Source organism: Sorex araneus, chromosome 2 (genome assembly GCF_027595985.1).
Source record: "Sorex araneus isolate mSorAra2 chromosome 2, mSorAra2.pri, whole genome shotgun sequence".
Lineage (NCBI taxonomy): Eukaryota > Metazoa > Chordata > Mammalia > Eulipotyphla > Soricidae > Sorex > Sorex araneus.
The window spans coordinates 260,247,213-260,272,534 of NC_073303.1; the positions used below are offsets into that span (position 1 = coordinate 260,247,213).

Sequence of the window (25,322 nt, forward strand, 5' to 3'; positions counted from 1 at the left end):
CCAGAGGGAAAGAGGCTGGGCAGAGAACAAGCCTCAGCTGTGAGAGTCAGAGCAGAAGCATAAACTCGGCCCAAGAGGCACCCAGGGAAATGAAGAGGGAACACAGAGAGGGAGAGGGAGAGAACGAGGAGAGGAGGGGGAGAGAGGGAGAGGCTCCTATAGGTGTCAGGCTGGGCTCCGGGTCTGCGGGAGGGGCTCCCTGTGAACATTGAAGATGGTGAGCCCCGGGGCTGGGAGAGTGTGGGGCACGGGAGGCATCTGTGGGCACCCCGAGGGAGAAGGAACAAGTGTTTGTCCCGTCGGGGCTCATGAGGGCCCCAGGAGCCCGAGAAAGCAGACCTCGGGGGCCAGAGCCTGTGCAGAGGAGAATCCTGCAGCGAGTCCCGGCCCCTCATTTGGGGGAGTCCAGCAGAGAGAGGTTCCCGCTGGCCTGTGGCCAGTAGGTGTGCTTTAGGTCTCGAACATGTTGTCAGAGACTTAATTTAAAGATGCCTGTGGCCCAAAGCTTAGATAGCCGGCATCTTGGACTTCAGAGAAGGAGTCTTTGTAGGGGAAAGGTCTTGGAGGAAAAGGAGATACCTGCAAAGTGCAGGGAAATGAAGCAAAGCCAGGCGTGGCCGCGCTGGCCTGGGTTCCCCTGGGTTCCCCGGTCAGTCCCGAGCATAGCCCTTTCCACCCTGCCCTGAAGGGCCCTTCCGCTGGGGTGGCAGCGAGTTTGCCGTGTCGGGCGGTTATGCTCAGCCCTGGCTGCTTCCTGAAGGCCCCGCGTGCTCTGAGCCTGCTCTCACGGGCTCTTCCTGCCTCCCCACGTGGCCCCAGCCTGCTGTCCGTGGGCCTAGACTGGTGTCGGTAACGTCAGGACTCAGCACAGACCTTTCTGAGAGCGCTGCAGGCGTGTGCACTGCGGGGAGGGAGAGGTTGGAGGCGGCCTTAGTATACCTCGAAGGAAAAGGGCTGGCCGTCTTGGGGGCCGCGGCCGGCTGGGGCAGAGGTCTCTGGAGAGCTGTGTGAGACAGGGCAGAGAAAATACAGGGAGTGACTATATAAGCATCCAGGTGACAGAAGGGGCTTTCCAGAACTGCCCCCGTGCCAGTAGAGCAGATTTCAGGGCAGGTAAGAAAATACGAGAGATGAGAGTTGATTAGGAAGGGTAAGAGGGAATCCCGCCCTAGGTTTCTCTAGGCAGTTCACTCCACGAGAGAGTGTGTTTTCTTCACTGCCGTATTTAAAAATAAATACATTATTTAATTTTTCATTCTTGAAGTACTGGCTTGGCAGAAAACTGTCCATCTGAAACCTTATGAATTTCAGGAATTATAGTTCTTAAATAAAAATTCACATTTTAATCTTGGGAAAGTCAAATATGATCTGTCACTTATCTGCAGTTAATGAGCCTGTACTCACATAGAAATCATAATTTTACTAATCAAACTTGCTTAAGTAATTTGCATTGTTATACATGAACTTATTTGATAAACTGAAGTCATTTCATTTGATTGTAGTTATATAATATACTAACTTGCATGTACGTAATATAATTTAATCATTTAATTGATTTTTTAAAAAATTAATTTGAGGGCTGGAGCACAACGGGTAGGGCGTTTGCCTTGCACATGGCCAACCTGGGTTCGATTCCCAGAATCCCATATGGTTCCCCAAGCACCGCCAGGAGTAATTCCTGAGTGTAGGGCCTGGAGCAACCCCTGTGCATCTCCGGTGTGACCCAAAAAGCAAAAAAAATAAATAAATAATAATTTTTTAAATTGAATCACTGTGAGATAGAGCCTTACAAAGCTGTTCATGATTAGATTTTAGTCCCACAGTGTCCCAACACCCGTCCCTCCTCCACTGCACATTTCTCAAAAACAGTGTCCCCAGGTTCCCTCCCTTCACCCCTTGCATTTTTATTGACTTCATGGGGTTTCTATATCCAAATTCTATTTGGATGATTGAGCAAAAAGGGATAGTAAAACTAAGAAGTATTTTCTGAACATACCATCGTCTTCATCCTGTTAAAGTGAAGCAAAAGGGAAAATTAGCCATAATCCAAGCATGGTTCCCTTAAAAACAGTATTTCTCAGTTATGCGATGTCTCCTTAGCAGTCCTGCCTCTCCGTATTAAATACATCCCCGGAAATACTTTGGACAGTCGTGGGAACAGGCTTGTGATTTCCTAACTTAAATGACCATCTGAGGACGTGACGGCCCGAGACTTTCCTTGTAACAGTAGAGGACAGGCTCCTGGGGGCCTGGACGGGCCCAGGGACGCCCTCAAAATGACAGACCCTGCTGTGAGCCCCTGAGTCTGCGGTGGGATTCCCTGCCACCTCCTGAGCCGTGCCTCCAGGGTCTTAATACCCTCCCGCTCAGGCCGGATTCCTCACTCCTCGAGAGGGAGGGACGCGTGCAGTTGGACTCGGAACTTAGCCGCTGTGGGCTCGTGTCTCCCGGCCACCCCCTTGCGGATGCTCCTTTGTGGTGCTCACAGTGGCTTCGGCGTCTGTCTGCGTCACTCGCATATTTACCAAGCTGGTCTTGCACAGTAGGCAAGAGAGCAGGTGGTCTGCTCTGCAGACTAGAAGCGACAGACCAAAGTCGGTCAGTATGGTGGCGATGGGGCAGCCTTTGGGTGACATAACTTCATCTGAACAGACCCAGTAACAAACAACAGGCGCTTGGGGCTGGCCTCTGGCTGCCTGCAGAGGGTTCTGGTGGAGAGGGACTCGGGTGCTCCTGGCTCTCACTAGCCGTTTGCCACCGTGTCTTTCCCTGCTCTGCTTCACTGTCCTCCCGGGAGAGGCGCAGCTGATGCTCGCACAGGCCAGGGCTGACCATCCTCTCCCTCCCGCGCGGCAGCAGCAAAGTGGGTGGCCCCAGAAAGCCACCTGCCCTCCAGTTCCTTGGCAGCACCCCGGGTGGAGTCCCACCAGCAGCTCTCCGCCTTCCTGCTGAGGGAGACCCAAGGGAAGGGGCTGCCTCGGTGAGTTTTATGTCAGTGCCAACTCTTGGCTTTCTCACTTATCCTTCCCTCTACTTCTTTGCCTTGTGATGGGCCCGGGGAGACCCGGACCCTGACAGCTGAACCGTCAGCAGAGTGGGCAGGAGGGAGAGAGGGAGGCCCCACAGGCACCCGAGGGCAGGAGCAGGGGTGCAGACCCCTCTCCACAGCAGGCTCCTGAGCCGTGCAGACCCCTCCCCACAGCGGGCTCCTGAGCTGTGCAGACCCCTCCCCACAGTGGGTTCCTGGGCCCTGCAGACCCCTCCCCACAGCGGGCTCCTGGGCCCTGCAGACCCCTCCCCACAGCGGGCTCCTGAGCTGTGCAGACCCCTCCCCACAGCGGGCTCCTGGGCCCTGCAGACCCTTCCTCCCTACAGTGGGCTTGGGCAGAGCCCAGACTGGCCTTCCCTGGCCCTGCCACTGCCGAAGGGCATTTTGTACTTACGTTCTCTCTTCTGCCGGGTCCCCACGCGTGCCTGAAATGGATCCAAGCACAGAACAGAGGATGAAGAGCTGCCGAGTGTGGCGATGGTTTCCCTTACTCTGACGAGAGTCAAAGCCACAGAGCTGTGGCGGGGTGGGCAGGCAGAAAGCTCAGCAGAAGCGGGGAGGGCGCGGAGGGAGGCTGGGCCCTGGCCCTGTGCTGCCCGGGCGCGGAGCTGGCGAGCCGTGACCCGGTGCCCGGCTGCAGCAGCAGTGACCGCCACAGCCCATACGGGGCTAAACAGGCCAACTCTGCAGGAGCTGCTTCTCCCAGCAAGAAAAAACATGTTAGGTGATATTTTTCTTCTCAAATTTAGTCTAAAAACAGCCATCTCTGAACTGGCACCATCTCGCACGGTGGGGCGTGCTGCCGATTTCCAAGTGAGCGAGCTGGTCAGACAGATTCGGGGCCAGCTGCTGAGGCCACAAGCACTGGACCGCCACCATGTTCTCCTTGGGGGGACGGGGGGACACAGCTGGTTGGCCACCTCCCATCTGTCAGATTTTCAGAGCCATCAGCTCGTCCTGTTTCAAGTTTTTATCTTTGTTTTTATTTGGGTTTCTATGGATTCATGCTGTTTTTAAATATTAATTTGATTACTGAGTTCTTTTGGCCCGGGGTCCCGCCTCGCCCAGAGAGGGGCAGAGAGAAGCGCTGCTCTGAGCGCAGTGAGCGGCCGGGGCTGGCGGTGGCTCTTGGTAACGGCCCCAGAAGACTCGAGAGTCCAGTGAGAGCCCGTCTGCAGACGCGTCTGTCGCTGGCAGTGTGGGCACATGGAGCGGGCACAGAGTCCCCCGCGGTGGGGACAGCGCCTCTGCTGTGCTGGCAGGACAGCCCAGCCCCACTCTGCAGGCACACCCCGCTCTGCCCCACTCCGAGGGAAGTGCTCCCCCCTCAGTGCTCCGCGCAAAGGACCCGGGGTCCTTCCTCCCTCTGTCCTTCCCTCTGCGCCTGAACGTTCCCGGGACTCCAGCACTGGGCCGTCCTGCAGAGGCGCACGCGCAGACGAGGAGGGCGGTTACCTGGGCACAGGTGGCCTGGTGGCCAGGGGAGGGCGACTGCTGTCGTGCCTTTCCGGGGCTGCTGGCAGAGGAGGCTTCTGTATCTTGGGTAAAAACTCCCCGTGTGACCTGCAGGTCGGCAGACAGGTGCGTGTGAACCCTCGCTGGCTTCCAGGTAGGGCGCCCCCTGCCTGCACCCCACTTACCTGCCTTCCTGGGTAGGGGGCTGCAAGACAAGCGGGCGAGATGTGTGAGTGCCCCGCGCCATCATGGCACGCGGACGCAGGGATGGTGGGGGGCGGGGGGGAGGGGCTTACCTTGTTGGGAAACGCTGGCTTCATCCCTGCAGGTGAGAAGCAGCAGGTGAGCCTGAGCCCTGACTGCCCGCTGGGCCCGAGGGCCCTAGAGGGAGGCTGGCCGAGCCCCCCACCGGGAGACTCACGGGGCACTCAGGGTTCAGACACGGCGGGCACACCTGCCGGCACCCGTTTCGCAGGCTCGGGGGAGTGATGCCTGCGCCCTGAGGGGTCGGGGGTCAGCAGCAAGGCCCAGGGGGACTCACCAGGCAGGAAGGGCTCTCGGTCGGCCGGAGCCAGGGACCAGTCCAGCGCGGGCTTCGTGCTTCTGTCGATGGAAGGAGCCGGCACTGCGGGGACAGAACGGAGTCAGGGAAGGAGGGGACATGGGCCAGGCACGACTTGGGGTGCTGCGGGCCACCCGGACTCACGCTTGGGAGTTCTGTGGTTTCTGCTCCTGCCCGGATCCTGCGGGCTGGGCTGGGCCGGCGGGAGGGGCTGCTTCGGAGAGAACCAAAACCAGGAAGCGTTTCTCACGGCCAGACAGTCCTGGGCTCCGTCTCCCCAGTGCCCCTGCACCCGCTCACTTCTCTCCCCCACCCACACACTGGCACCTCATGTCGCACCCTTACCTGCAAGGAGCCTGTGCCCTCAGCTCCCGCTCCCCCCGCCCAGCCTGCAGTGGCCCTCCCTGCCCCTCCCTCCTCCCTTCCAGCCTGCAGTGTCCCTCCCTGCCCCCTCCCAGCCTGCAGTGGCCCTCCCTGCCCCCTCCCTCCTCCCTCCCAGCCTGCAGTGTCCTCCCTCCCCCCTCCCAGCCTGCAGTGTCCCTCCCTGCCCCCTCCCTCCCCCCTCCCAGCCTGCAGTGTCCCTCCCTGCCCCCTCCCTCCCCCCTCCCAGCCTGCAGTGTCCCTCCCTGCCCCCTCCCAGCCTGCAGTGTCCACCCTCCTACCCCCTCCCTGCCCCCTCCCTCCTCCCTCCCAGCCTGCAGTGTCCCTCCCTGCCCCCTCCCTCCTCCCTCCCAGCCTGCAGTGTCCCTCCCTGCCCCCTCCCTCCCCCCTCCCAGCCTGCAGTGTCCCTCCCTGCCCCTCCCTCCTCCCTCCCAGCCTTCAGTGTCCTCCCTCCTGCCCCCTCCCAGCCTGCAGTGTCCCTCCCTGCCCCCTCCCTCCTCCCTCCCAGCCTGCAGTGTCCCTCCTGCCTCCCTCCCAGCCTGCAGTGTCCCTCCCTCCCCCCTCCCAACCTTCAGTGTCCCTCCCTCCCCCCTCTCAGCCTGCAGTGTCCCTCCCTGCCCCCTCCCAACCTGCAGTGTCCCTCCTGCCCCCTCCCAGCCTGCAGTGTCCCTCCCTGCCCCCTCCCAGCTGTGGTCTAACCCTCTCTTCCCTTTCATGATCAGAATTTCCCCCTTTTGACCCGGGACCCTAGTGTGTCACGTTCACGCTCTACCCCAGCACTGTGGACGCTTGTGCTTCTGATCACACGGTAGCTAAGTGATATATGTGGGGTGAGTGAGGAAATGCTGCCCCCAAATGTGGATGTGGAGGTAGAGGCCTGCCTCGAGGCGGGCAGCGGCGGGCAGTTGCTGGTTGCTGCAGAGTCCGAGGCGGGGCAAGTGTGCGAGGGGCCCGGGCTGTGCCCAAGCTGAGGTGTTCTGCACTTTCTGCTGCTTCCCGTTAGGAGCAGAAATTGGTGACGATTGTGACATGAGAGAAAAATCACTAAGACAAGCCCAAAAGAGGAGCTCCCCCTCCCCACCCCAGGACCCTTCCCTGCTCGTTAGAGAAGGGGCGGGTGTCCAGTCTCCGTGCGTGGGGCCCGAGCAGTGGAGGAGCGCCGAGGCCTACCCCATGGTTCCGGGCGCCAGGCGGGGGAGGCAGGGCCGCCATGGTCCTCTGTGGGGGCACGGGGGGCTGCTGGGCGCCTTTCCCGGTGTGGGGGCGGTCTGTGGAAATCAAGGGCATCGGCGTGAAAGGAGGCCGGCACCGCCCATCCCCTCTGCCCTCCCTGCCCCTGCTCCTCCACCTGGGGCAGCTCCCGTCACTCTCAGCCGGGACTGCGCACTTCCGCCCTCTGTGTATGTGGGGGGGGGGGGGCGGGGTAGGGGCGATGTCTCCTTCGGACCAGCCCTTAGAGCTGCAGAGAACTAAGCCACTTGTCCCCTGCGTGTGCAGGCAGAGGGTGTAGATGCACACATGTGCATACACGTGTGAACATGTGCAGACATGGGTCGCCTGGGCTGGGCCTGTCCACTGTTCTCCTCTCTCCTCCTTTGCCCGGGCCTGGCCTGCCTCCTGCTGTGGGGGCCTCCTCCCTCTCTGAGTCTCAGAAGGGCCTTTGCACAGCCACCACTGCCCTACAGAACACTGGCCTGCCCCCACACTGGGCCAGGTGCCGGCTCCTGAGTTTCAGAGGGCTGTGGCTCTCCCTGGCCCAGCCTCAGTTTGGCTCTGGTTTCCTTGTCGAAGTCAGGTCCCCTGAGATTCATTGTTAGACGCTGTCTCACCCACTAGCCCGAGTTTCAGGGTGACACTGTCTTGTGCATTCATATCTCCATAGCTGGCATATGCCAGGGGCTGGCCCCTTGCTATCTCTCTTCCCTGTGCCTGTTTCCCCCTCCAGGGCACAGGCACCTTGGAGTGCCTGACTCAGCTGTAAGACCAGTCCCACCCTGCGCCGCTGGGTCTGCACACATGAGGGGCCCTCCCTCAGCCTGCACCGCTGCTCTCTCTGCACACGTGAGGGGCCCTCCCTCAGCCTGCACCGCTGCTCTCTCTGCACACGTGAGGGGCCCTCCCTCAGCCTGCACCGCTGCTCTCTCTGCACACGTGAGGGGCCCTCCCTCAGCCTGCACCGCTGCTCTCTCTGCACACGTGAGGGGCCCTCCCTCAGCCTGCACCGCTGCTCTCTCTGCACACGTGAGGGGCCCTCCCTCAGCCTGCACCGCTGCTCTCTCTGCACATGTGAGGGACCCTCCAGTAAGCCTGTCGTCCCGCTTCACAGATGCCGGGGAGAGCCGGGCAAGGCTTACGCTGATCCCTGCTCCGTGGGCAGCAGCCCCCCCCCAGCACGTGGCCGGGCCTTACCTATGTACATGGAGTCGGGGAAGGGCTTGGCGGGCAGGATGGAGTTCTGGAGCGCTTCCTCGTCGTTGGACGGCGGGGGCTCGTAGTCAGCATCATCCTCCACCGGGGGCGCCTCCTCCTCGGTCGGGCTCTCGTAGTCACCGTCGTCCTCCCCGCCCTGGTCCTCAGTGGGGCTTTCATAGTCATCTTCCTGCCAACACAGGTCGGGGTCATGTGGTGGGTAGAGGCCCGGCCAGGCCTCCCGGTGACGCCCACATGAGGGTGGCGCCATCGGAGCTGCCAGCCCCAGGGCCGGGCAGCAGAGCCAGTTCCGGTCCAGGCATCACCGAGCAAGAACGCTCTTGCGGCTGCTAGGTAACCGTCCACCCCGCCCTGCACAGACTCCTCCTCTGTCCGGGGCCGCGGGCAGGCTGGGCAGGCCGGCGGCCCTGTCTGAGGGTCTCAGACAGTGAACGCAGTGTAGACAGCACCTGAGCCTTGCCACAGCAGCACCGCGCTGGAGGCCCCCTCTTGGGAAGACTTTCTCTGGTCACAGTTCTGGGGCCGGAGAGACAGGACGGCGGGGAGGCATTTGCCTTGCCTGCAGCCACCCCAGATTCGACCCCCAGCATCCCATATGATCCCCGAGCACCGCCAGGAGTAACCCCTGTGCATCGCCGGGTGTGACCCCAACAAAGCCCAGGCAGTGTGTGGCAGGTGGTGCCTTGATGGGGCGGCCGCCACCTGTACCCCAGGGGTGCAGGCAGCTCTCCTGGCAGCTTATGGCGCGTGGTGAGGACAGTGGGAGTTGCGGATCCCCTGAGCAGGGCACGCGGTCTCTGGTGGGCGGGACGTGGAAACTGTCCCCTCTCCAGCACCAGCCCCTGCTGACCCGCCCTGGAGTGAGGCCCCTGTCTTCACCCCGCCTGACCCCGCCCCACTGTGCCCAGGAGCCTTCTCAGGGTGACTTTCCTCCTCTCGTCTGGAACCCTTGCTTCCCCCGTGGGCCCCGCCCAAGGCAGACACGGTTCTGCTCCTGCTGTGTCCTGCCGGCCCGGCCTTGGCCAGCTGTCAGTAATGGCCGGACTCTACCCCCCGGCGCTGCCTGCTGCCCTGGGCGTCCGGGTACACAGGCTCCTGCCCCGCAGGGTCACAGGCAGGCCTGGGGGAGGCGGCTTCTCTGCGGAATGTAAGCGTCGGGGGGCTCTGGTCTCCCCCGGTCTGGGGAAAGTTGATCTGTTGTCTCCTGTTTCCGTGTAGTGGACAGCCTTGGCTAGTGGCCTCTCATCCAGCACTCCCCTAGCAGGACCAGGGCCACCCTGCTTCCGCCAGCCGAGGGGTCCCGCACGGCCTCCCCCATGCACGCACGGCTCCCAGCCTGCCCGTGTGGCCCTCCTGGGACAGGTCTCCCCGAGGTCTGTGTCGGGTCCGAGGTGATTCTGAAGGGGCTTCGTCTCTTGTCTCTGTGCCCTCCGTGGAACCTCCCTCTGTCCCCCCCTTGCCCTTGGGGAATCCCAGCCCCCGGGGGGATGGAAGAAGTCTCAGCAGGTCCCAGACCTCATGACACTTGGGAAAGTCTCCTCGTAGTCACACACCCAAGCCTGGAATGGTGCCAAGAGAGGAGACGCACGTGTGCGCCCGACGGTGCCTGCGGCCGACAGTGAGTGGGGCTGAGGAACGGGCACTGCCGGACAGCTGCCCTCTAGCCGGTGCAGAGCCGTAGCGGGGAGGGGCCTCGGGACTCCAGCCCCCAGGCCCACTCTGGACCCCTCTTATTTGGGTGCAGACTGTGGGCACACAGCCGTGTGTGTGTGTGTGTGTTTGTGTGTGTGTGTGTGTGTGTGTGTGTGTGTGTGTGCAGAATGTGAGCACACAGCCCCATGTGTGGGCAGGTCTGCTGTGTCCGTGCTGCCTCGGCATGGGGGGTTGCAAAGGCCCGGAGGGGGCAGCTGGGGCTGCAGCCTGGACTGACTCTCCGGCCCGGGCAGGCCTGAGCCCTTGCCGCCTGCGGCTGACCCCGGACAGCGCGCTCCATACTCACAAAGGATGACCAGCCCCCGTCGTCCTCCTCGTGGCTCTCTGTGAAGGAAGCAGCAGAGTGGTCAGAAGGGCCAGGGGCCACAGCAGGCCCCGCCTGGCGCCCTCCCCGGCCCCCAGCTGCCTTCCCCATTCCTGGGGCCCGTCTCCTCAGAGGACCCCTACGCGTGTGACCGAAGCGCCCAGTGCTGGCTAGTGTGCGGGGCCTCTGATGCCACAGAGCGGGGCCAGCCCTATGCTGGACGCCCCCCACAGCACCAGAGAGCGGTGGGGGGGCTCCCGGGGCACTCCCGCTCGTTGTGGGCTCGGCCGGCATCAGGGGCTTCGAGAAAGTCGGGGCCTTGCATGCTGCCTGTGTGGTGCTGATTCCTCGGTCTCTGTCACCCCACCCCCGCCCGCCCCCTCATCTGGAGGCAGAACCCCGTGGGGGCAGGAATGGCAGGTGTGTAAGGCCCACTGCCCGCTGCCTCTGACCCGGGCTCACAGACAGCGGAGTGGATAAGCCCAGCCGCCCTCCAAAATGCCCTGAGCCGCCAGCCCTCACCTGTTTCTTCCGGAAACCGCTGCACTTGAGGTCTGCAGGGGCAGAGAGTCGCATTAGGGGCCTTGCTGACTTACGGGGCCTCCTTCCTGGGCCCCGGCCTGAGAAGAGCCCACCACCACCCTGGACTGGGTCCTTGTTGCTAAGCAACCTGTTCCAGGCTGCCTGAAAATTCTGGAAACCACCCGAGCCACATTGGTAATGCAGCTGGGAGCTCGTGACCGTCTGACTGTGCATGGGAATTTCCCCTGCCCCCCACACCTGGAACCCAAGCAGGGAGAGAACCCCTCTCCCCCGGGACTGAGAAGGGCCCGGCCAGCTCCAAGCCTCCAGCCAGGGCCCCAGCCCACTCACTCACTTGCGAGGGAAGATGCTCCTCCTCTCCTCGTTCTTGTTGATGTCTTGGCTTAGCCTGATGAGAATCCTTCGAGATAAAGACGACAGATGAGCTGATTACTCCTGTCACCCACCGAGCCTCGTGGTTCCTCAATCTGTAACCCCCGGCGTCTCTCGGGGCCTCTGCTCATGACTTCCTCCTGGCACTTGTCACCCTCTCCGCAGACCTCAGTCCTGGCCAGGACACTTCGCCTGGCTCGGCGCCTGCGTGAAGCCCAGTCTGCACCCAGGTACCCTCTCTCCAGAATCCTGCTGCTTCGGACCCGAGCCTTCTTCCATTAACCTCCTGGATGTGCTCTCATCCCAGGAACCTGGCCAGTGCAGCTTCCCTGGGAAAGGCCCAGTCTGCAGTCAGGGCCTGCCCTGGCCGTGGCCCTCCAGGGAGACGGTGCCCAGCCCAGGGCACTCAGCACTCCCGACCTGGGAAGGGCCCAGGCAGCAGGACGTGGGCTGGCAGGAGAGTGGCCGGTGAGGAAGGCCCCTGGAGTTGGGGTCCTCAGCAAGGCACCTGTTCTGCTTCCTCTGGGTGCTCGGGCCCCGGGATTGGGCCCTGCTGAGCCAGGCCGGCTGAGGCTGACATTTAAGCGGGAAAAAAAGGCATCACATCTATTTCTCTGTGAGTGCCAAGGGTTGAACAGTATCTGCCACTTCTGTTGCAGCTAATTCCCGACTGGCTGATTATTGCAAACCTCTTCTCACAGTCTAATCGTCCTGTCCCTTGAGCTCAGGAGATGGCAGTGAAATGCTGCCAGTCACCCCAGTAGAGCTCGTCGCTGGCCCTGTTCTCTTACTCTCCCGTCGAACCAGCCGTCCCTTCCTCCCAGCGAGTGTGCGGACTGGAGGCACGTGCTCCCGCCCCGCCGCCCCCGTCTAGGCCTGGGCAGCCTGTGCCCGGCACTGGGAACGGCCGTCTGCGTCCTCCCTCCCTGCCCCTGCCCAAGCAAAGCCCGTTTGCCGCACGCATCCCTCGAGTGCTCTCGTTAGGTCAGACCTGCTCGTTTCCTGCCGCAGCTGTCCCCTCCTCCCTCGACAGCTGTGCCTGGCCAGGAGCGGGCAGAGGACCTGCTGTCGAGGAGCCGCCCAGGTGGGCCGACCACAGACAGGCCGTTTCGGGAAGTGAGATTCTAGGTAGGAGCTGGGGCATTCGGGAGCGCCCGGGGTGGGGGTACTGCAGGCAGCCGACCTTGGGCAGAGAGAATTGGCCGACCTTGGGCAGAGAGGCCTTTGCACCCGGGGGTGCTGAGCAGTGCCCCTGAGTGTCCCTGGATCCCAGGAGCTGTCCCAGCCCGCGGGGAGTCTCCTTATCAGCCCTGCAGCAGCCGGGCTGCCGGGAAGGAAGCGCCAGACCGCAAGCCCGACGCAGGAGCAGCCGAGAGCGAGCGAAGGGCGGCACAAGCCCGGGCCCCTCCATCCCACAGGCCAGGGACGGGGGACAGGGAGGCGGCTGCTGCCTCGTGTGCAGACTCTGCAAGGTTCGCGCTAAACCCCGAAACCCACAGTCCCACCCCTGGACAACCAAGTGACAGTGAGTGGCCGGAAGTGACTCACTCCTCCAGGGAGCGGCTGGCGGGGCGGGGCGGCTGCACCCGGGAAGGAGGGCAGGTGCCTCCGACAGGAAGGGGGCCTGCAGCCTGGCCGGCTCCGGCTGCTCTGGAAAGCACCTCTGCCGCTGCCAGGCCCGGCGGGGGCGGAGGCGCCGGGCACAGCCGCCGGCTGGTTCTCACTGTGGCTTGAGGCTTCCGCGGGAAGCACAGCCCAGGGGGGCCTTGGGGAACCGCCCCCTTCCTGGGCCCTGTCCCCGGAAGCCTGCAGAGGACCCCGAGCTCCCGGGCCAGGATGTGGTGGGCAGAGCTGCCACCCACCATCTCACCAGCCCAACACCCCCAACTCTGCCCACCTCCCGGCCTCTGTGCCTTCTAGTGCCCCCCAGTCCTGCGTGTTCTCCCTCCACTTCCCGTCTGCCTCCGGGCCTCAGAACCAGCCCTGCAACGTCTGTCCTCCAGGGAGAGAAGATGGGGTGTGGGCCTGCCCCTGAGAAGGGCCTCTCGCCACACGCCAGGGAGCCTCACGTGCGGGGGTGGGTGGCGTGTGGCCCCTTGTGATCCCTTCAGCCGTGTCGCTGACAGGGACAAGGATCTCCTGTGCACTGTTCGCCGTGTCCAGTAGATGGTTCTGGATTTGCCAGTGCCCCAGAGCACATGGCTGTGGCATAGCCGAGCCTGGAGGTCTCAGCTGGGAGGCTCCAAGTGGGGGCTGAGGGGTGTGTGTGGTGGGGGGGTGATAAGTTGGGGGCACAGGAAGTGCTTTGCTTGGGGGGGCAGGGAAGGAGGGAGGGAGCTGGTTCCCCAGCCTAACCCCTATAGCCAGGACTGTCCCGTCACCCCTCCCTCTCTGCTGCCCGGCTCACGTCTCATCACTCCTTCCCTTCCGTTTCTTTTCAAGTTATCCGTGGATATAAAAAGAAGCCATGACATGTGAAAAGAACAAACAAATCAACACCCCAGCTGGGTCTCGGCAGGCGTGAGCATGTGTCCTGCAGTTCAGCTTGGTCTCGACCCTCCTGGGTTCAAGCTTAGCTCCCTCAGGGGAGACTGTCTGCATCTGTTCACAGCCCACTGGCCCCAGAGCACTCGACACACTCCGCGCAGTCCCCTGATGTGTAGCAAAGAGATTGATTAAACACTCCTGAAATTCATTTGGAACAATAATCCCCCACAAATAGCTGAAGTAATTCTAGGGAAAAGAAGATGGGAGGCATCACCTTCCCCAACTTCAAACTATGTTAAATGGTAGTAATGAATACAGCATGGTATTGGAATAAAAACAGACCTGCAGACCAATGGAACAGAGTTGGATATCCTGACACAGACCCTCAAATATATGATCACTTAATCTTCGATAAAGGAGCAAGAAATATGAAGTGGAACAAGGAAAGCCTCTTCAACAAGCGGTGTTGGGAAAACTGGACAGCTCCATGTCAAAAAATGAACTCAGAACTCTAATGCCAAGCACAAAAGTCATATTACAATGAATTAAATACCTCAATATCAGACCTGAATCCATAAGTACATGGAGGAAAACATAGAACAACACTCCATACCGCTGATGCTAAAGATTTAACACCACTGACCAAGCAAGTGAAAGCGAAGGTAAACAAATGGGACTACATTAAGCCAAGAAGCTTCTGCACCTCAAAAGAAACAGTGACCAAGATACAAAGACACCCCAGGAAATGGGAAACACTATTCGCCCAGGACCCAGTTTCTGGAGAAACTGATACTAACCCATCTGATAAGGGATTAATATCAACAATACATAAGGCACTGATAGACATTTACAAGAAAAAGACATCCAACCCCATCAAAATATGGGCAGAGGAAATGAACAGAAACTGGTTCAAAGAAGAAATGCAGATAGCCAAAAGGCACATGAAAAAATACCCTGCATCACTAATCATTATGAAGATGCAAATCAAAACAACAATGAAATATCTCATGCCACAAAGATTGGCACACATCCAAAAGAACAAGAACAACCAGTGTTGGCACGGATGTAGGGAGAAAGGGGCTCTCATCCATTGTTCATGGGAATGCCAACTGGTCCAGCCTTTTTGGAAAACAATATGGATCTTCCTCAAAATACTAGAAATTGAGCTCCCATAATACCCAGTGATACCACTTCTGGGGATGTACCCTGGGGGCCCAAAAACACACAGAAATACCATCTGTACTATGTTCATTGCAGCACTATTCACAATAGCCAGAATTTGGAAATAACCCAAGTGCCTGAGAACAGACAACTGGATAAAGGAACTGTGATACATCTGCACAATGGAATATTACCCAGCCACAAGGAAAAGTCTTGAAAATTGCTTATAAATGGATGGACACAGATGTTGTCAGTCCATGAGTGAAATAAGTCAGAAGGAGAGGGACAGACTTAGAATGTCTGTGCTTATTTGGGGGATACAAAAATACACAGTATGAGACTAATATCCAAGGACAGAAAAACGGGGGGCCAGGAAGACTGATCCACAGTTGGAAGCTTGCCACGAGTATGTGGGGGGCGGAGGGCAGTTGGGATAGAGAAGGGACCACTGTGGCAGTGTTAGTTGGAAATGATCGCTCTGGACAAGACCCGAGTGTTGAAAGCAGGTAAAGGGCTATATGCATGACAACCTTTCAGGGTCTGTACTGCAAACCATAATGCCCAGAAGGGGGAAGAGAGAGAGGGGAGGGGAGAGGGAGAGAGAGAGGAGGAAAGTGTCTGCCATAGAGGCGGGTGGGTGGTGGGGCAGAGGGAAACTGGGGACAGTGGTGGTGGGAGGTATACACTGGTTCCGGGAGGGACGGGTGTCGGAACACTGTAGGACTGAAACCCAATCGTGAACAGTTTTGTAACTGTGTATCTCGTAGCGGTCCAATTTTGTAGATAAGTAAAACCCCACTGGCACTGCAGGATTTGGGGTTTCTGGAGAAACTGCATGCGAACAGAGTAACTGTTTGCAGACAGAAAACGCTGTCCTCGCCAGAATCTGCCTCCTGACAGAGCCTGCTTAATGCGGGTGCTCAGGGCAGGAGGAGAAATACGCAGAGGAGCGCGATCTTGTTCTGCCTGGGGTACATGAACCTGACTCCTTTCCCCAGCCCTCACCGCCTCCCTGTGCGCCCCCTCCCCCCACCCACAAGCAAGGCTCCCGCAGGCCACAGAGCTGATTAACACCTCACCCTCCTCCCCCGGCCAGCTTCCCTTCCGGAGTGCCCGCTAGAGAGAGCAGCTGTCAGAGGGTTAGGTGCGGCATCCTGGTCTCCACTCACCCATTGCCCCAGGACCTCGGTGCCTTTATGCTCCCATTTTTCAGGTGAGGAAACTGAGGCTCAGGAAAATGGGGGAGCTTGTCCCCAGCCTCACGGCTAGTGTGTGTGACTGACCCTGGAGCCAGCACTCACTGCCTGTGCCCTCCCAGGCGGAGCAGACCTCCAGCATTTCCAGGTGACCCAGGGTCACTCCTGCTGTCCTGTCCCCAGATCTGCCGGAACGAATTTCCGTCAGTGGCGGTTGAGTGCAGGTCAGCTGACAGATCGATGAGCAACGGGATGACAGTGACAGTGATTTCTTCAACGACTGTTTGAGTCTCCTCTCCCCCATACTCGTGCTCTGGTCATCAGAACCAGATTCAGACTGCTTGAGACTATTCTACTTAGCATTGGGGTTTTTTCCCTATTTCTTTTTGGATAGTTTCCGTGCATGGCTTCATGTTTAGCAAACTTTCCTTCTACAGTGTCCAGTCTAGTTCATTTGGAACAACACAGTTACCATGTGAGGTACTTGAAAAGCTATAATTGGGCACTTGTGTGGTTCCTGTGCCTCAGTCTACCGTTCTTGACTGTGCAGGTTACTGTTAGGTGTGCCTGTCTAGTGATCTGACGTCTGCGTCTGTGACGCATCAGCCTGCGTGCATTGGTGTTTCCCGGTCTAGTTGCTGTTTTCCTGACATTGGTCGGTCTCAGGATCCCTGATTAGATCCTGGGCTTTGAAAAGTTCACTTTGTTGGGTGGTGGATGTTTTTGCAGTCCTGAAAGTCTCCCTGAGGTGTGTGGGGGTTTGCTGTTGTTACACAGAAGTGCTCCATTAGTTTTCCTGCTCTTGACATCAGCCGGGCAGGAGTGGGGAAGTGACATACGGGTCTAGAGGTGCATGATCTGCCTGTGAGGGACCCAGGTTCAATCCCCAGCACCCTGTGGCCCCTGAGCACTGCCAGGTGTAGCCCTCAGATGGCCCCCCAGCACCCCTGGGTGTGGCCCTGGTTGGCGTCAGTGGCACGCCAGGGAATAATCGTTCTCAGAGGACTCACGCAGCGGGACCCGACGGGACTCGAGCCAACGACCCCACTGCCAAGGCCGGGCGCTTCCGCCTGCTCTGCGTGACCGAGTCTGGGCGCTGCCCGCAGCTGCACGTGTGCTGTGTGCACACACTGACCCCTGGGCAGCTCCTCCGTGTCCCCCGCTCTGGGCCCAGACTGGGCCCCCCAGCCCGTGTGCCCTGTGGTCTGGCTGGTCAGACATGGCTTTGGCGTTCATGGTATTTAGACTGTGTGAGCCAACGCTTAAGAATTGATCATATAGGGCCGGAGCGATAGCACAGCGGGGAGGGCGTTTGCCTTGCACGCGGCCGACCCGGGCTCGATCCCCGGCATCCCATATGGTCCCCCGAGCACCGCCAGGAGTAATTCCTGAGTGCAGAGCCAGGAGTGACCCCTGAGCATTGCTGGGTGTGACCCAAAAAGCAAAAAAAAAAAAAATTGATCATATAGATTACATATATTGCACAAGACCCATGTCCTGAGCCATTTTGGATGATTGTGAACGGGCCGTGCTGACCGCCATCCACGGGAGCCCGCGGCTCTGCACCCTGGCCACCTCCGCTTCCCGTGCTCGCTGCCCGGGAGGCGGTGCTGTCGTCGCAGCGAGCGTTTCACCACCCCGCTGGGCCCTGGAGAAATGTTTGTCCCCTCGAGCTTCCTTGAAAGTGAAGGTAAGACTGAAGATGATGCAGAGGCGAGAGCCGCGTCGTCCTATGCACTGCACTCACCCAGCACCTTTGGAAGCCGGGGCCTGTGCACAGTCTGACCTGTGCAGGGGAGGGGACCCGGCCGGGGTGCTTCCTCCTCCCCTTTCAGCACCCGGGGTCACCCCCGCAGTGACAGTTCACGGCCCGGCCCCAGGATTGTGCTCGGCCCGGTACCCCGGCAGCTGTCCTGTGCGGCCAGTATTGAGGGCCAGTGCGCCGGCCACTGCTGCCCCCCGTGCTGTCCTGCTCTCCCGTTTGACTGACGGCCAGAGAACTCAGCCTTCCCTCAGCTGGGCGGATCCTGTGGGGCCTCTGCCCTCTGACCCCAGTGCCTCCCTCGGGGGCCAAACCACACGTCCCGAAGGGAGGAGACGAGCGGGTCCAGGGTTGTCTGAACTCCGGGACTGTCTTCGGCCAGAGCAGCCAGGGTGCCGGCAGGGCCGCCGTGACTGCCTTCTCCCAACACGCCTCGGAGTTTTCCTCCCCCGCCCTCGCTTCCCACGGGGTACTCACGGCACCCGCAGCTTGGGGAACTTCTGGATGTCGTTCTCTGTCAGGTTCTGAAAGAGATGCTGTGGATTACCATCCCAGCGAGCAGAGTCAGGGATGAGCCCACAGGGAGTGGCGGGAACTGTGGCGAGTAGAAGTGTGCCACATGCGTGCGCACACATGCACATACACACACGTGTACACACGCACGCGTACACACATGGACAGCACAAGAGCATTTGCACAAAAGCGCGAGGAGCTGGTGTTGCTGGACCTTACTTGTCAAAGGGAATTCCTTGATATGGGTTTATGAAAAGGGACAGAAAAGATACGGGGTGTTTGGATAACTCCTTCCCCACAACCCCCCTGCCTCCACCGTAGGTCCCCTTCCCTTGCCTGCCCCCACCCCCTCGTGTGGCCCAGTTCCTGGTACTCGATACAGCTACCTAAGAGTCTGAACCTTAGATGGGTTTTTTTAATTTTATTTTTTTATTTAATATTATTTTTTGCTTTTTGGGTCACACTGGTGATGCACAGGGGTTACTCCTGGCTCATGCACTCAGGAATTACTCCTGGTGATGCTCAGGGGACCATATGGGATGCTGGGAATCGAACTCGGGTCGGCCACAGGCAAGGCAAACGCCCTCCCTGCTGTGCTATTGCTCCAGCCCCTGAACCTTAGATCTGTTTGCAGTGAACAGTGCAAAGAAAGTGATCTCATATGCATGATCATCATTGGCACAAAACCAGCCATGTAATCAGGTAGAGCAAAGAGGGACATTGCTGGGGTGCTGGGGGTGGGGGATGGACCCAAGCAGAGATGGCCAGAAGCTCTGCCCTGTCTCCTGTGGTCTTGCCCTGCCCCCGGGCTTCTCGGGGTGTGGATTTGAAGAGACGTTCAGTGGGGGCGGTGTGCAGACACGCATTCCAGTGGCTCATCTCGCCATGATGATTCTGCTCAGACCTTGGGCGGGACCTTGGTCCTGGTGAGTGAGCTGGGAGGGTCCCGAGAGTGACATGGGAGGGGTGACAGCTTCCCAAACCCGTGAGACGTCCTGGTGTCTCCTGGGGATCCTGAAGACAGCCACTGCCGGGGCCCCCCCAAACAGTCCCCCTACCCACTCTGCTGCCAGAGGGGAAAGTGCACGTGTCTGCCCAGCCAGCACTTACCAGAAACCGAGCCCCGTCGATGTGGAACTTCTTCACGGTCTTCTCGCAGTCCTTGTAGTTGAGCTGCGAAGGGGAGGAAGATATAGTCCGTGGCTCGTGACATTGGTTCCACTCCTCGGCCTGCCCCGGAAGCTTAGCAATTTGTGGTACTTGTGGCTAGACAGATGTCCCCTCAGCCCTGTCGAGCAGAGGGCCCCAGGCTCCCTCAGCCCTGCTTTCACTGGCCCCCAGGGACGCTCTGAAAGGGAGGACGTGCCTCGGTGTAAGGGGTTGGCGCCAGGCACTCAGGAGTGTGAGTCAGCTCCAAAGAGCCGGCCAGGTGCCACCAGGGAGGCCACCAGGGGCCAGAGGGAGGTGTCTGCAGCCTCAGCACCCAGACATGGGGCCACCTTTGTCATCTCAGCACCCAGACATCAAGCCAAGGGGCCGCCTCTGCCACCTCAACACCCAGACATGGGGCCACCTTTGTCATCTCAGCACCCAGACATCAGGCCAAGGGGCCGCCTCTGCCACCTCAGTGCCCAGACACAGGGACACAGGGCCGCCTCTGTCACCTCTGCACCCAGACACCAGGCCAGGGGGGAGTGTTGGCCCATGCCGCTGCCTCAGGGGGTTCAGGATGTGAGACTGTGCTCGTTACTGAATGCTCTTCCCTTGCCTTGCCTCTGCACGTGACCTTCAAATGCTCACAGACGCCTCCAATAATCACAGGCTTGTTCTCAACATTATTTTCTCTTAATTACTCCCTCCCTCCTGAGAATCCTGTTTGTTTTCCAAATCGCTGCCGCAGTCCTCACAATAGAGATTGCTGGCAGTGACGGGCACCGCTCTGTGGCTGGCGCCGTTCTGAGACTCCAAGGGGACTCAGGAGCCCTTGGGCATTAAGGGGGGGGAGCAGGGGGCCCTCCTGGCACCTGGGCACTAAGTGTCAGAGGTCACAGGTGGTCTCGGAATTCACTTATCTGTGTGAGGGCGGCCTCCTTCTTAATGACTGTAACTGACAGTGAAAAATGAACAAGTTCAAGTGAAATCTAAGTGTCTACACTGTCGAGATCAGGAGAGCACCGTGGACGCTTTTGCTTGCATCTCCCTACCCCCGCCACGAAGTCATCCCAGGACCCCGCCGGAGCCCGCCCCGGCCCTGGGTGCCGGTTGCTTCTGGAGTCCAGCACTGGGATCCGGTCGGGCCTGCCGGCCTCGTCCACAGCGTCAGTGTCATGCTCGCGCTACGCCTGAGCCTGACATTGCGGGCGACTGAGTCCCCGTGAGCTCTGGGCTCACGTGTCCTGTCTTGCTGGGGCCACCTTCCCTGGGCCAGGATGAAGAGCGTGGTCGTTCCTTACGGCCGGCAGAGCTCAAAGGTGAGCACCGTTGTTGGCCCCTCTTGGCTTGAAAGGGCCACGGATATTAGAATGTATATTAGGAAGCTCAGGAAAGAGCAGTTCAGAGGCAATACGCCAGTTGCACTTAGTATTCAGTATTAGTGTTTCCCTGTCCCGGGGGCTGGGCGAGTCTCTGGCCCTCTTCTCCTACGCGACAGGGCTGCCACCATCTTGGCCCTGGTTGTCCAGAGCGCAGCGCCTGCAGGTCCTGGCTCTAGCCCAGTGATATTTGCATTCAAGGACTAAACATCTGACTTTTTTTCACTTTCGATCCTGGTAGAATCTCACCCAGGGCCTCACGTTTGCGGGCCGAGTGTTTCCTGAGCTCCGTCGCCCCCACATGGATCAGGAGCGTCCAGCGTGGGAGCCCTGGCCTCGGGCAGCGCTTGGGTGCGTGGATGGAGCAAGGGAGGCGGGGCTGGCCCGGGTCACACACGGGGCTGGGGTCCAGCTGGGGTCCAAGCCCGTGGCTGAGCGGGGAGGGGGCGGGGGCTGTGACTCAGGCAGCACCCCTCCGGGCATGAAGAGGGGGGCAGAGACATGAGCCCTGACCTCGGTCCTTGGGCCGTGGAGAGAGGCGGCAGGACACAGCCCCGGGCACAGGGCGCAGAGAGGAGCCCACCGGGGGGCTCCCGAGCTCAGCTCCTGTCAGAATCCGGGTCTCTGGAAATGGGAGAACCGAGGCCCAGAGAGGTGAAGTGACGGGGGGACTTTTGCACAGCCCTCTGACAGCCGGCCACGGGGCGAGCTCCGTCTCAGCTCCTTCTCTCAGGGGCCTGAGCAGGCCTGAGCAGGACTTGGGGGTCCCTCCGCGTCGCCAGGCTCCCGCATTGTCCCCGCCCCCGCCCTGTGTTCTGTCCTGTCTGGAGCCGTGGGCCTGTCGTGGATCTGGACTCTCCGTGGCTGCTCATGGCGGGAGGAATCCTGACGGCTTGTCCCTGGCCATGTCCCCTGCGACGGGGAGGGCCCAGAGAGTCGCTGCTCGACCGCCATGTCCTCCACACACACACACACACACACACACACACTCTCTGGAGACCGGCCAGCCGCCCCCGTTCTCCTGCCCCTCCTCGGCGCTTTTCTCTCGGGCGCTGAGCCCGCAGCCCCCGGCACTGGGGCTCCAGGCCCGTCTCCCCTCCGGGAAGGCGGTGGCGGTGGCACCACCCCCGCACCTGCAGCTCGGGGCCCTGGGTTCGCTGTGACCTTTCAGGGGTGGGGGTGGGGGATCATCCTGAACCCGCCGCCCGGAAAGCTTTGAGGTGCAGAGCGAGCCCCCCAGCAGGGTGCAGACGCCCCGTGGCCCCACGGCCCGGGAAGGACAGAAGGACGCGGTCACTGACCCGTCCTGAGCGTCACCTGAGGAGGGTCGCAGTGCCCGAGGCCCTGCCCTGGGCCCCCGTCCGCACGGGTCCTGGCCCAGCCTCTTCCCCGTCAGGGGCCCCGTCTGTCTGTCCTGGAAACCGTCTCAGGCCACCCCGCTGCCGCTGGGGGGGCTCGGGGACCCCGAATGCCGGGAGCCGCCGTCCCCCGAGGCCCTGGCTAGCCTGGCCACCCCCAGGAGCCGTGCGGTGCCCCCACAGCCCCACGTGCCCTCAGGACCTGTGCCCCCTGCCCCAGGACTTCTGCGTCTGCTCCCCCGTGGGCCCCCCTGTCCTGCTCGGTCAGCCCCCGCCCGCCCCCTAGCCAGGCCCACCTTCTTGAAATAGTCCGCCAGGCTGTCAGGATCCCAGGCCAGGACCTCGGAGCGGAAGGGCACCTTCTTCATGGCCATGCTGCCCCCGGGACGGCGCTCAGCACGGGCGGGGCCTGGGGGCTGTGCCCATGGACACCCGAGCCCCGCTCTGCCCGCCCCGAGCGGCCTTGCGGGAGTGGACGCCGGCGCCGCCCCCGCGGGCCCCAGGACGGCAGCTTCCTCCACGAACAAATATGGTCTCTTCTGAGAAGGCGACTCAGCGAGTTTCCTCTGCCACTTCCTCTCGCCGGGCGCGTAAACACGGAAGCCCCGGCTCGCGTCCGCGCCACAGGGGCCCCGGCAGGCGTGCTGTTGGCCCGTGGCACGGTGAGAAGGGGCCCGTGGCGTCCAGCACGGCCCCCGGCCCCGCTCCCTGTGTCTGCAGGTGACCGTCTGGCGCGGGGGTTGCCCGGGGCCGAGACACGCAGGGCCCTCTCCGCGGCCCCCACGGACCCGTTGGGGCGGGGGTCACCCCACGCCCGCCTGGCACGCGGAGGCACCAGCATGGCACCCCACGTTCTGGTCACAGCCACGTCTTCCGTGGGGCCAGGCAGGCTGCAGGGCTCCCACGTGCCCTGGCCCCCGCAGGCCCCTCTGTGGTGGGAGCACCCTGGGAGAGGGAGGGGGGGAGAGCCCGTCCACGCACGGCCTTCACAGACGAGGGCCCCGAGGGGAGCGCGGTGCCAGTGCGGGCTGCTCGCGGGACCCTGCCTCAGCTTGCCCACCTGGGAAGTGGGCGGTCATGACGGCCCGGCCACAGGGACGGCGAGGGGATGCCAAAGGCCAGGCGGAGCAGGGGGTGGGGACGGGGGGCTGCAGCCTGGACAGGCCAGCAGGGGCCTTCCTAGGCCTTGACACCTGGGGCTCCCTCGAGGGGGCCTCAGCCCCAGAAGAAGCCAGGCTGGCTCCGCGCCCCGTGCCAGCTGTGGTCAGCTTGTGGTCAGTCCTGCCTAGATCCCAGGGACCGAGAGCACATGTGGGGGCTGCACCCTGCCCCCCCACCTGGCCAGGGCGGGGGCGCCTGGAGGGTGTGTCTGGGGGCATCATGGTTGTGGGGAGCCACTGGGCATCCCGGCCTCGCCGTGGCTCAGCACACCGCCAGGGCGCAGAGGCCACCGGGACTGCCTTCAGGGTCTCTGTGGACTGACCTTGGGCAGCCAGAGCCCCCTTGGTCCCCCGTCTGCCCTGAGAGGTGGGGGTGACAGCGCCAGCCCTGTGGGTGACACAGGACCCGTCCCAGGGGCCGGAGGGAGCCCGACTGTCCCCCAGCAGGGTGGCCCAGGCCAGGCTGCCGGACCCTGGGGGGGAGGGTGGGCGCAGGCTCTGACGGGGAGTCCCCCAAGCCCCCCAGAACCCTGTCTAGAACCCCTGGCACCTCAGAGAAACGTGCCAGCCCCCACCGAGTCAGAGGCGAGATAGCGGGGACAGCACAGCGGGCCCAGGGCTGCGGGTTTCCTTCTCTGACTCTGTCTCTGTGTCTCTGTCTCTGTCTCTCCTCCTCTGTCTCTGTGTCTCCCTCTCCCTCTCTCTCTGTCTCTGTCTCTCTCTCTCTCTCTCTCCTTATTTGGACTTCCTGCCGCCCATCATCCCGGCCCCCCCACCCCCCGCTCTCTGGGCCATGCCGGGCAGCTCCCCAAGTGCCCGCGGTGGGGGTGGGCTGTGGGCACTTCTCCCTGCCGGGGGCCAGCGGCGGAGGGCGTGGGAGCGGGCCGGGCAGCGGAAAAGCCAAAGTAGCGTTGCCGCGAGCCCGGCTGTCGCTGCCCAGGCTGCTCCAGCAGGGGTCCCGGGAGTCCCCACCTGGGCCCCTCCTCCCCAGCTCGTGAGAGCACTGGGGAGAAGCGGGTCTTCCTTCCTCTCCTGCAGCGGCTGGCCCTCAAGCGTTCCTCCCCGCCCTGCCGCTCTTCCTGCGGCTCTGGGTGGAGACTGTTGAGCCGGTGCCCGGCGTGGGCAGCGCCCCCGGCCACTGGGACGCCCGCCAGCTTCCCGGGGGCACACTCTGGGCGTAGGGACCTTAGAAGGCCCGGGGAGAGGAGAGGCTGGAACCCCGGCCCTCCCGGGGAGCCCGCCCACACCCAGAGGGGCCGCCCTGTGGTTCCGCGTGGCGTGGCGTGGTGTGGCGTGCCCCAAGGGAGCTCGGCCCGGACTGCGAAGGCCCGGGAAGGCCAGACCTGCCGGGCGCGCGGGCTCCGGGGGACGGCTTTCCAGGGACGGCCAGCGTTTGCTGCCGGGGCCCGTGCCAGCGTCCCGGGCCGTGGGCGACAGTTTGTTTTGTCCTTGAGGTCTAATGATCCGTGCCTGGCAGACGCTGTTTTCCTCATTAAAAGGAAAGAAGGAAAACCAGGCTTGGCCGTGCGGCGGGGTGGGGGGTGCTGGCGCAGAGAGCACTCGGGGTGACGGGCGCGGAGGGGGCGGCCGGTGGGGCTGGCGGGTGGAAGGCCTGAGCCGGCAGCCCCCTCGGTGACTGTTACTCCCACCTGTGCCAGGGCCCGATCCTGGCCCCGCTCCCTTCCTCTTCCTGCCCCTTCGCTCCCGTGGTGACCAGGGACCACAGTGGTGTGGCCGGGACCCGCAGCCGGCCCTGCTGTCCGAGGGTCTGTGGGCGTGGGAGCTGGGGCACGTGGCCGCCGGGGGATCCCCACAGCCCTCCCGGGAGACCCGGGCGCGAGCTTGCGTCCCCCTGTGTGAGGCGGGGCAGCTGCCCTCCCGTCTCCGCGTCTCCGTGTGCCCGTTCTCTCCTCTGGGGCAGTTGGGACGGCTGCGGCAGGGCGGGGTCCCCATGAGTGGTGGTCGGGGGGCCATGCCCTCCGGGTGCCACCCTGGCCCACAGTAGGGGGTCCTGCTGGTACTGCCTGCCCTCCTTGCCCACAGCCGCGGGACCCCAGCGATGGGACACTCAGCGCCCCCTTGCCCACGGCCTCTGCTGTCCGCAGTAGTTCTGGCGCCCACGGCGGCACCAGGCTTTTCCCAGAAGGGCAGTGCTGGCCCCGAGGCTGGCGTGGGTCGGTGGGTACGGGTGAGCGCCCAAGTCCCGCACCCACGTGGGGAGCCACCGCCTCGCCCCGGTGACGGAGGAGGCAACACTGGGCTCGCCCAGGGGTCCAGGCTGCAGCCCCAGCCCCCGGCCTCCTCCCTCGGTCCCCCAAGAGCCGGTCGTCGCTGGGACCACGCAG

The 25,322-nt window shown here is 61.9% G+C and overlaps 1 protein-coding gene across 1 annotated transcript in view; it reads right to left on the bottom strand.

Moving 5' to 3' along the window:
- The window catches only part of LCP2 (lymphocyte cytosolic protein 2), a 29,584-nt gene extending 7,316 nt beyond the window's left edge, over window positions 1–22,268 (bottom strand). Inside the window, exons 1-16 of the mRNA XM_004611559.2 lie at window positions 22,114–22,268; window positions 19,039–19,101; window positions 17,893–17,939; window positions 10,772–10,837; window positions 10,417–10,448; window positions 9,877–9,914; window positions 7,857–8,046; window positions 6,618–6,715; window positions 5,211–5,277; window positions 5,046–5,129; window positions 4,801–4,826; window positions 4,690–4,709; window positions 4,505–4,612; window positions 3,444–3,474; window positions 1,997–2,009; window positions 874–1,003 (exon numbers count right to left, since the gene is read on the bottom strand). Coding sequence (XP_004611616.1) covers window positions 874–1,003; window positions 1,997–2,009; window positions 3,444–3,474; window positions 4,505–4,612; window positions 4,690–4,709; window positions 4,801–4,826; window positions 5,046–5,129; window positions 5,211–5,277; window positions 6,618–6,715; window positions 7,857–8,046; window positions 9,877–9,914; window positions 10,417–10,448; window positions 10,772–10,837; window positions 17,893–17,939; window positions 19,039–19,101; window positions 22,114–22,191 — 1,091 coding nt within the window. The 5' untranslated portion in view covers window positions 22,192–22,268. The remainder of the gene's footprint in view (window positions 1–873; window positions 1,004–1,996; window positions 2,010–3,443; window positions 3,475–4,504; window positions 4,613–4,689; window positions 4,710–4,800; window positions 4,827–5,045; window positions 5,130–5,210; window positions 5,278–6,617; window positions 6,716–7,856; window positions 8,047–9,876; window positions 9,915–10,416; window positions 10,449–10,771; window positions 10,838–17,892; window positions 17,940–19,038; window positions 19,102–22,113) is intronic.
- Window positions 22,269–25,322: the final 3,054 nt, after the last annotated feature.